This window comes from Etheostoma spectabile, chromosome 20 (assembly GCF_008692095.1).
Source record: "Etheostoma spectabile isolate EspeVRDwgs_2016 chromosome 20, UIUC_Espe_1.0, whole genome shotgun sequence".
Classification (NCBI taxonomy): domain Eukaryota; kingdom Metazoa; phylum Chordata; class Actinopteri; order Perciformes; family Percidae; genus Etheostoma; species Etheostoma spectabile.
Window position 1 is genome coordinate 19,749,215 of NC_045752.1, and position 11,191 is coordinate 19,760,405.

An 11,191-nucleotide genomic window follows, 5' to 3' on the forward strand; every position below is an offset into this window, starting at 1 on the left:
CCAGACAGCTAGCTAGACTATCTGTCCAATCAGAGTTTTCTGTTCCATGACAGGGCTGTGGTCACGACCACCTTTGTCCAGTCCAATACGAGTCCAAGTCAAGACCAAGTCCAAATAGGTTCAAGTCCAAGACAAGACCGAATCCAAATAGGTTTGAGTGTATTAGGCTAGGCTAATGCTGTTGCGCTAACATTAGCAATCAGTGCCGTAGCGTTAGTCTAAACTTGTGAAAAGCCGAACAACATCCCCACCTGAACTGTGTTTCACTTTCCCTCCAACAATATTATCAACATAATAAAGAGACCTGGACTCAGTCGAGACCAAAAGCCATATTTGGCAAGACCAGTGGCCGAGACCGAGACAAATCTAAATCCAAATACTAGCGAGTCCGAGACAAGTCCAAGACCATAGAAAATAGGTCTTGAGTCTGGACTCGAGTACTACATCCATCCGGCACTAAGCACCATCAGAGACGATTTTGATTAGTTTAAAGAAATGCACGTATAAGCAATCATAGCACGTTCCATCCCAAAATGCTGTGAGGACTAGTCAGACCCTCGTTTGCAGTGCTGTGGAGGAAGGTCTGGCAACATGAGAAAGTATAATCTTTATACAGTATGTGAACAACACTATAACCTCCAGTTCTGGATGTCACATAAACCATCCACTGTGGACCTGATGTCTCTGTTGTTGACCTCCCGGGTCCTTGCCTCTCCTCCTCTTCCGGTGGCCTCTGATGGCGGCTGGGCTTTTGTGGTGATGCTGCTGGTTCTGCTGGTGAGGACCCACCTTAAAGACTGTAATGGTCTCTGTTTGTCCACTGCTGGGGGATTCCATCGCTGCAGAACTGCTATCCTGCTCGGGACCAAAAGAACAGAGTCGCGTCAATTGCAAAATCAAAACTGCAGTCAACGAAGCATTGACAGGAAATGTTAGTTTCATTTTTTTCATATCTGAAGATTTAATGTGACTAACTCAACTGTAAGTGTTTTCCCAACAGCTCAGGAGACCCCCATGCAATGGTTGTGGTTCCCAACCTGGGGGGGGCGTTAGGAGAGACGCCAGATCTTGGCTGGAATGTGTTAAGCAAGATGAGACAAAACCAGGAAACAGACTATGGAGGACTAATGTTTTAGATCCAAGTAGAGGGGCTTTAATGAATGCAGGTTGGGAACCACTGCCATAAATAAAAGCTGTTTCTGGTGTTTTCTAACTTACTTTGTTTGGTGGTATTTCTACTCGAGGGTCGGACTGGGTCCTGCGCTCAGCTGTCACTCTCTCTCTTTGTTTCCTGATTGTTCTTCCTCGCATGAAGTGATGTACCTGAGGACAATTAAGAAATCCGCTTTAAAAATGTCTTAAGACATGTTGCAATACTACATTTTATGATGTACTGCTGAGAATAAGCCTAAAAATACAAATATGTCCAGTGCTATTAAAAATAATGATTATGATAGATATGACGCAATCACAGTAAAAAATTCTTCAATTCACATTCTCGACACTGTACACCCTAATGCTTTGGTTTAGTTTGTTCTCTAAAATAGAATATGAACCTATAAAACATGGGAATTTTAGAACCTTTTTAGGAGGGCTCAAGCTCAATGTTATAAAAAAGTGTAAAAAAAAAACTCATTATGGTGCAGAATAGTACACAAATTGAAATGTAAGCAACTACAATTGCTGAATGTTATTACTGTGTCTAATAAAGTGTTAGGTTTAGTTCCATCACAGTGTTTATAGTGTCATGCTCTATATTCCTGTCTCATTCTCATTAGGGTCTGATCCTAGAATCGCCCCTGGTATAAAATGAAAGTAATAAGTTGATAATGCAGACACAAACCTGAGGAGCTCTGGCCAGGAGATGTGCCATGTCTTTGTAGTTGTTGTCTCTGGCCATATCCAGGGCTGTCTTACCTGCCTGGAAGTCAACAGCGTATCATTAAAACCTTTTATATGGCCCACAGCAAAACAGTGAAGTAGGCTTATATTCACCTTAGTGATCCCTAATACTGTATCTGAAGTCTCTTTTATATAGACCTTAGTGGTCCCTAATACTGTATCTGAAGTCTCTTTTATATAGACCTTAGTGGTCCCCTTATACTGTGTCTGAAGTCTCTTTTATGTAGACCTTAGTGGTCCCTAATACTGTATCGGAAGTTTCTTTATATAGACCTTAGTGGTCTCCTAATACTGTATCTGATGTCTCTTTCATATAGACCTTAGTGGTCCCCCAATACCTACTTAAGCTCTTTAATATGACCTTAGTGGTCCCCTAATACTGTATCTGAAGTCTCTTTTATATAGACCTTAGTGGTCCCCTAATACTGTATCGGAAGTCTCTTTTATATAGACCTTATGGTCCCCATACTCTACTGAGTCTCTTTAATATAGACCTTAGTGGTCCCCTAATACTTATCTGAAGTCTCTTTTATTAGACCTTAGTGGTCCCCTAATACTGTATCGGAAGTTTCTTTTATATAGACCTTAGTGGTCCCTGATACTGTATCTGAAGTCTCTTTTATATAGACCTAGTGTCCCTAATACTGTATCTGAAGTTTCTTTTTATAGACCTTAGGTCCCTGTACTGTATCTGAATCTCTTTTATATAGACCTAGTGGTCCCTAAACTGTATCTGAAGTCTCTTTTATATAGACCTTAGTGGTCCCTGTACTTATCTGAAGTCTCTTTTATATACCTAGTGGTCCCTGAATACTGTATCTGAAGTCTCTTTTATATAGACCTAGTGGTCCCCTAATACGTATCTGAAGTCTCTTATATAGACCTTAGTGGTCCCTAATACTGTATCTGAAGTTCTTTTATTTAGACCTTAGTGACCCCAATACTCCTATCTAAGTTCTCTTATATAGACCTTAGTGGTCCCTAATACTGTATCTGAAGTCTCTTTTATTTAGACCTTAGTGACCCCCTAATACTCCTATCTGAAGTCTCTTTTATATAGACCTTAGTGGTCCCTAATACTGTGTCTGAAGTCTCTTTTATATAGACCTTAGTGGTCCCCTAATACTGTATCTGAAGTCTCTTTTTATATAGACCTTAGTGGTCCCTAAAACTGTATCTGAAGTCTCTTTTATATAGTCCTTAGTGGTCCCTAGTACTGTATCTGAAGTCTCTTTTATATAGACCTTAGTGGTCCCCTAATACTGTATCTGAAGTCTCTTTTATATAGACCTTAGTGGTCCCCTAATACTGCATCTGCAGGTGGGTAAGGTGGAGGCTGGGTGAGTGGCCTTGACCAACTGCCACTTTGCTTGTTTGAAAGCCATGATGTCTCTCTCTCATGGGGGGGGGGCAATTTCTCTGGGCGGGCAAAGGGGAGGTAACCTTGCCCCTTATGACCTCATAGGGGGGCAAGTTTCTAATAGGGCGCATATTAATGATGAAAAAACTCATAAAGTGACATTTTCATGCCCTGACCTTTCAAGCCATGGGAAGCACTCAAACAAGTTCAAAGGTTAAACATTGAAAGGGCCTTAGAAAGATTTTGACAAAATTCAGAGAGATAAAAAATGTGAAACCGTGTCACCATAGTCCACCATAGCCAGTAGCTCGCATTAGCTTTGTGTTATTGAGTCTAGAAATAATGTGATCACTTAAAAAGAAATGATAACAGTTGGATATTTGGGGACATCAGGATAATATAATTGTGAATCAGCTTGTGGATGGAACTTACTTTGTTTCTGATTTTCCCATCGGTCCCGGCCTCCAGCAGGAGCTGAACGGTCTTCTGATGGTTCAGGGCCGCGGCCACGTGGAGAGCGGTGTCCCCGGCCTACAGGCAAACACCAAAACATGTACTGCACAGTGTGTTTATGTACTCCCACCTGTCATCTGCATGTACGGCAGTACAAAAATCTGCAACCTTTCCCTCAAAGCAACTTTTCCCCTCTTTGGTCCCCCTACAGGTTGGAAGTGGAATTGTCCCATTGTGTCTCATTGGAAATACAGATCCGCTACTGGTCTGGCAAACTTGCATAGTGCGGTTTAATTCGGTAGAGAGTCGCAAAGCCAATGCAGGAGTGCCGTTCACCCTGTTAGGAGTGGATGAACCAATGAAATGATTTTGGGAAAAATATTTTAAGGTACAAAAAGCAACCTGCTAGCGGTGGTTAGCTAGCCTTGTTAGCGGCTTAGCAGAATCCTGAACAAGACATTTTTAGGCGACCAAAGTATTTGCATACAGGGAGATGAACGGATCAGCGCCAGCATACATCCAAGACATGGTCAAACCCTACACCCCAACCCGTCGACTCCACTCTGCCCCCCCCACACACACACACACAGAAAGGGACAATCAATCACTCAACCATGTCTCAACTGTTTGCTGTCCTGGCTCCTAAATGGGGGAATCGGCTCCCTACTGACATCAGAATGGCCGAAAGCCCACGCATCTTCTGCCAAAGGCTAAAAACATGTTTTTTTTTGCTACGCCTTGAACAAAAAAGTACTGCACAAACTTGCACTTAATACTTGTTGTCTGGAGTTTGCACCTTCAGGGTTGGAAGCACTTAATTGGAAGTTGCTTTGGATAAAAGTGTCAGCTAAATGTAATGTTGTGTAATGTAACAAAGTGATTTGTAGGCAGACAAAATGTTCCAATTATCAATGTTTTAGAGAAAAACATGGAAAATACCACAAAACAAGTTTAAGGCTATTTCAATGTCCACAGTGTTAGCATGGTTAGCATCGCCTCCCCTGCTCTATCGACTATTTTAAAATAAATGGGACCATCATTTAGAAATGTACATCACGCTGTGATGAAGACTTGAAACTAGTGAATGAGACCATAAACTCATAAGGAAAATGTTTAGAAGTAGGGTCATTGTCCAATAGATTTCTATAGAAACAGACTTTTTGGAGCCAGTGGAGTTGCCCCCTGCTGGACGTTAGAGAGAACGCAGCTTTAAGGCACTTGGTTCCACTTACCAGAGCCCAGAACTGAAAAAATGTCCATTATTTTTACAGTTGATGGTGTCATATTTGGTCTCAGGTCTCGGAATAGCCTATTAAATTGATAACTCTGACATATCGTACCCGGTTTCTCTCTTTCACAGAGCACAGGGAACTCAGCAGGATCTTTACCAGGGTCAGGTTGTTGTAGCGAGCAGCCGTGTGCAAACAGGTGTCGCCCCTCTGGAACCAAAGCACAGTTCTTAGTTTAATGTCATATCATCATGATCCCATTGTGAAATTATTTCTTACAGTTCAACACTCAATGTGTGGTGCAGTAGTGCCATAGCGAAGAGTCTACTAGTTTTTAAATCACATGTTAGTCTCTAAAGAGAGCTCAGTGCATTGTGGGATACTGGAGGACTCACGTTGTTCTTGGTGTCTGGTGCGGATCCTCCGAGCAGCAGAAGGCGAGCAGTGGGAGCGTGTGCGTTCTGACAGGCCAGGTGGAGAGCTGTGTTTCCTGTCTGAAGCAACGTAGAACAGTTACAAAGTTAGTCTGGATCAACGGAGGTACATTTTCAGGATTAATGCAACAACAAATGATGAAAATGGAAGGTTTTGAAGATAATATGCACAGTGAAACACAGCAGGCCTGCTTGGTTCTTTCAGGGAATGATTGTAAAGATTTACTAAGAATAAGTTCACGGCATTTACTCTAACTGGGACGTTTTGGGACAATATGGTAAAGACGTAGTACACACGGCGATGCACTGGTTAGAGCGAATGAGGTTTAACGGTGTATCCGGGACTGTCCGTCTGGCATACTGGGCATTGTCCCAGTGGGCCGGTGTACCTTTGGGCCAATCAAACGAAATAATAATTTTTTATCGTTATTTTAACCCTTATGTTGTTCATGGGTGAAATTGACCCGTTTTCCTGTATCAATGTTCTTTTTAATTCCCCAAAATAACATGATTGATTCCTCACAACGCTCTTTGGCAAGTACACATCTCTTGTTTTATTAATTTTGGGGCGTTTTATTCAATTTTATATTTATTTGAATAAATTTGTTTTTGAAATAGTATTGCGTAAAAGTTGACATATTCCGGTTTGTGATTATCCATCAACATCCATTCCTTTAATTTTAGTCGAAATAATTCCTAATTTCTGCTTTTCTAACTCAAACATTAGGTATTTTTTCCTATAAATGAGGTTTATTGACCATAAATTCCAAAGATAACTGTAAAACTAAACTTACTAAAGTTAATAAGTTAGTGTTACGTAGTGTTGAAATTGTCCAAAAAAGTGACAAACATTGAAAAAAAACGTCAAAAGTGTTGAAAAAATGGACAAAAACATAAGAAAAAGTTAAAAACATTGATGAAAAACGTCATTAAAAGTGTTGATTTTTCAACACAAGGGCTAAAACATGGGAACCAATCGGCCCAAAGCAAGGGCAGTCAACAGCCCATTATTTGACTTAGGGTTCCCCTGGTAAAGATGGATGACAATACAATATAATCATCCAAAAGGAAACTGAAAGATTTTACATGAAACACTGAGACACTCAATGAGCTCATGGAGCTTTACTGTAGGCCACAGGGTTGTATGTTACTTTAGGTTCTTCTAGCCGAGACTCCTCTTTGAGTGTGCTTGTATTTATACTTGAATATGGAGATTGTCTACTCCAGCCACCTGGAACCACCAATGACTCAGAGAGAGCGAGTGATTACTGTCTTGTTCACTTGTTCATACTGCTCCAATGACACTTAGTTCAACTCACGCACTGCCAGGAGTCTGGCTGACCAATTAGAGTGGGCCGTTTGTGCTAAAAATGCCCAGAACCATTTCTTTTGTCCCAGTCCAGCCTTGGCTCTGGTTACTCTCTTGTGTGAACAGTAAACTTAATTTACTACTGTGTGTCATGTTTTCGTTTGCAGGGTGCAAATGTTCCACTTCCCGAGACTATTCTGCAGAGCCAGCGTTGCTGCGTCCGGAGTTAGGGCTGCCCAAGACGATTGTGATTGGTTTAAAGAAAGGCAAACATCCTGGAGAGTTTTTTCTTCTACTATCCCATAATGTATCTGTGTTTTCGCCAAACTTTACTCCACATTGCTGCGGAGCTACTGTAGGTCTGGCAATGCACAACTGTGTCCTGAGAAGCACTTTAACTGTTCTTTTGAAGCAGCTCTATCAGCTTTGGAAGGCAACAAGATGCGGATGAAAGTTTCGTTATTATTCATCAGGATAATGATAATAGTAATAATAATGTTCCTACCTTGTTCCTGATGTGTACATCAGCTCCTGACTTGACCAGCAGTTTGACACAGTGAGAGAAACCGTGCCAGGACGCCTCATGCAGCGCAGTGTTGCCCTCCTCAAACGCACATCAAACAAAGCATCCCATCACAAATCATTTCATTAACCATACAAAGTGAGAATGTATTCATGTTAAAGGTTTTCCTAGGTAGGTGTGTCCAGCACTCACTCTGTCCTGCAGGTCCACAGCGCAGCCGCCCTGGATCAGAGCCGCCGTGACGTTGCTGTTCCCCACCATGGCGGCTCGGTGCAGGGCCGTCTGCAGACCCGGCCTCTGGCACGGGGGTGAAGGATCGTGGACCGGTGCCTGGTGACTCATCACTGCTGACGTACACACGCTCATGCACGTAGACCTGCGTACCTGTACTGTCTATGTGTGCATAAACAGATTCTGTACTTTACAACACTTAACGCAACAGAAGAAGATTTCAGCTGAAAAACTAAAAACATAACGTCATCATAATCAGTTATATCGTCCTATTTGCAGCTAGAAGTTCGCTAGAAATCACAAGAGATCACATTTTAAACTGACTTCACGTCACTGACTTCATTTTGAAGTACTATTGTTAACTTTTAGAGCCCTGCATAACTTAACTCACCAGTATATCACTGTTCTTCTTTAAAATACAGGGGGCAAAAGTATAAACCCCCCCCCATGTTAAATTCCCATGGAAGGCACACTTTATTTTAAAAAGTCAGTTATTTCATGGATCAGGATACTATACATCCTGATAAAGTTCCCTTGGCCTTTGGAATTAAAATACCCCCCCATCATCACACACCCTTCACCATACAGAGAGATTGGCATGGGGAACTTTCCATAGGATCATCTCTCTATGCAAATCAAACCGGCTATCAGGCTTACTGAAATAACACCATGCCAAGAAAATTGGTGTCCTTGAAAGGTAGTTTTTTTTTTAAAATTAAGATCAATTTCCAAAAGGTGTTTTATTATTCCTCTTTTTAATAATCAACTTTAACCTGGGTGTGTAAACCTATTCCAGCCACCATATGCCAAATCAGGCTCTGACATCATGATCATCTAAGCTAAATGAACTGGATTTCCCTCGAACCAACTATAAAACTCAAGTTGACAGTCTTTTTCAAGCTCTAGCCATTAAAATCTATGGAGCGCTCTCCCCTTATCTTTGCAATTCCTTGACTCCCGTGACGGATTCATGAAAGAGCTGGGTTGTTTATTTTTTGGTTAGCCTATCCGAATAGCTAATATCTTTGATTTGTCTCTGCTGTTATTTCTTTATCTGCTGTTGTTGCTGTGATTTACACTTCTCGGTCCTGTGTATTGTTGCTTTCTATCTTTTTTATTTATTTATTTTTTAAGATTACTTTTTGGCTTGTATGGCCTTTAGTTGAATGGAGAACTTAAAGACAGAAAAGGGGAGAGAGAGGGTGAGCGGCCATGCAGCAAAGGGCCGCGGGTCGGAACCGAACCCGAGCCGCTGCCATGGACTCAGCATACATGGGTCGATGGGGGGGCGGGGGCACACTCTAGGCTACTTGGTGAGCTAGAGGTGCTTTTACTGTTCTTTACTTTGTGATTTAACATCTGTGATAGGTGCTGAGTAAGTGTTGCCACGGTAAATATTGTGCTGCATGAATTTCATCCCCCACTCTTGATGTTGACCTGAACTGTCACGCTGACAGTCCCGCTCCGTTAACGTCAAACATCCGACCCAAATGACAAAGGATTTCATCTCAGTGTTGCTACGGAGATGACAGATTACGCTCCATGTCAAGGGTCAACATTTAATCTTTGTCGGCGATTATATACAGTTTTGAATCCAAAGCTTGTGAACACAAAAAAAACACTTTGACTCATCGTTCCCTCTGACTCTTTTCTCTTCACTAATCCCAGGAGGAATGATCAGAGATTACACGAAGTAAAACCTGCTTTAATGTTCAGATGGGCCCCTGGTTATTGTTCAGATGGGCCCTTGATTATTGATTTAAGAATCGAAAATGAAAACGAGATATTCTTTGAGACACGGAGATGAGAACGCAACCCTGTCTCAGGGCTTTGCCTAAGCGGATTTTGAGAAAATGCATAGTGCAACAAGGCGGGCCTGCTTGGTTCTTCTACGGAGTGATTGTAAAGATTTACAAAAAATATGTCCACGGCATTTACTCTAACTGGGACGTTTGGGGACAATATGGCACACTGGGATTTTGTCCCCAGTGGGCCGGGTGCAAATAGCCTCACACATATAAGTTTTGAAACATAGCATATCCTGAATAACTAAACTTTGAGTTGCGACAAGCATAACGCAAACAAGAATAGTGTAACAAATGGGGCATGGCATATTATCTACCACATTAAATACTGCTTACACATGTAAAAAAAGAAGCGTTTATGAAAAATTCAGTATTTGCACTTACACCGCAATATTGTTTCTTGTATCATGGCAACCGCACTTTAAAATACTTTTATTTGACGCCATTTTGCTTACTTTCAGTCTACCTTATAATCATTGTTTATTGTTTGCCTGTATTTGTTGTGTGTTTACTAGTTTGTGTGTTTTGTTTTTTTGCTGTTATTGAAGAAAATGCTGCTGCTGTAATAACTAAATTTCCCCGTTGTGGGATGAATAAAGTCTAATCTAATATCATCTAATCTAAAAAGTATTTCTCCAATGTGAGTATTGATATGTTCACATTATTCAAACGTCTCACAGAAAACAGGTGCATTGTGTTGTGTTGTCCGTTATGTTTTACCTCATCCTCCAGAGCCGGCAGACTTCTGTTACTCCCTGGGGCAGCGAGAGAAAGGAGCATCCATCCATGCAAAATCCAAACAAGCCCTTCAAAGAGTCGCTGGCTGTGTTTGTGGTGTTTGAGAGGATGATGCAGCTGCTGCAGCAACAGCAGCAGAGTGGCTACTCACTGGGAAGATGTGCTGAGAGGCTGCCAGCTGTTGTAGTGCATTACAGCTCAGAGAGAGAGGCAAAGAGGGACGAGGGAGAGAGAGAGAGAGAGAGAGAGAGAGAGAGAGAGAGGGTAACATCCATCTACAATAATAGCTTTGACACTTCATCTACACACTGTCATGTAAACACACACACACACACGCACACACACTGTGTGTCTTTGGTGAATCTTTCTGAAATGCTTTCCATGTGGATTAGGATCAACCCGCTCAGATAAAACCTGCTTTGCTAAGCTTTTGTTGTTCCACATGATAAAAATAAAAAAAATCTCCAGTTAAATTGAAATCAAGTAAGGTCATAGTGTAACAAAAAGCTGAGTTACACACTGTGTAGTTCTTATCAAACATGAAGATCATTAGAGATTTTATAACATCACAAGCTGGTAGACATTCACTATCATTTACAGAGCCTGGCACTGACTGCTGACTACTGACTGCTGCCTACTGACTGCTGACTACTGACTGCTGATTACTGACTACTGACTGCTGACTACTGACTACTGACTACTGACTGCTGATTACTGACTACTGACTGCTGACTGCTGCCTACTGACTGGTGACTGCTGACTGCTGACTGCTGACTACTGACTACTGACTGCTGACCACTGACTACTGACTGCTGATTACTGACTACTGACTGCTGACTGCTGACTACTGACTACTGACTACTGACTGCTGATTACTGACTACTGACTGCTGACTGCTGACTATGACTGCTGACTGCTGACTGCTGACTGCTGACTGCTGACTGCTGACTACTGACTGCTGACTGCTGACTACTGACTACTGACTGCTGACTGCTGACTACTGACTACTGACTGCTGACTGCTGACTACTGACTGCTGACTACTGACTGCTGACTGCTGACTACTGACTGCTGACCGCTGATTACTGACCACTGACTGCCGATTGCTGACTGCTGCCTACTGACTGGTGACTGCTGACCACTGACTGCTGACTACTGACCATTGACTGCTGACTACTGACTACTGACTGCTGACTGCTGACTGCTGA

General features: G+C 42.0%; 1 protein-coding gene across 4 annotated transcripts in view; it reads right to left on the reverse strand.

Annotated features, from left to right (window-relative positions):
* ankrd6a (ankyrin repeat domain 6a) overlaps nt 1-10,186 on the reverse strand; it is a 15,534-nt gene extending 5,348 nt beyond the window's left edge. For 2 of the 4 annotated variants that reach the window (XM_032499816.1, XM_032499814.1), the window contains exons 1-9: nt 9,967-10,185; nt 7,403-7,603; nt 7,193-7,291; nt 5,340-5,438; nt 5,056-5,154; nt 3,695-3,793; nt 1,844-1,921; nt 1,219-1,323; nt 676-855 (exon numbers count right to left, since the gene is read on the reverse strand). In XM_032499816.1, coding sequence (XP_032355707.1) covers nt 676-855; nt 1,219-1,323; nt 1,844-1,921; nt 3,695-3,793; nt 5,056-5,154; nt 5,340-5,438; nt 7,193-7,291; nt 7,403-7,603; nt 9,967-10,026 — 1,020 coding nt within the window. In that variant the 5' untranslated portion in view covers nt 10,027-10,185. Of the gene's footprint in view, nt 1-675; nt 856-1,218; nt 1,324-1,843; nt 1,922-3,694; nt 3,794-5,055; nt 5,155-5,339; nt 5,439-7,192; nt 7,292-7,402; nt 7,604-9,966 lie in introns of all 4 variants that reach the window. The other 2 variants (XM_032499817.1, XM_032499818.1) reach the window with 2 other exon arrangements.
* Nucleotides 10,187-11,191: the final 1,005 nt, after the last annotated feature.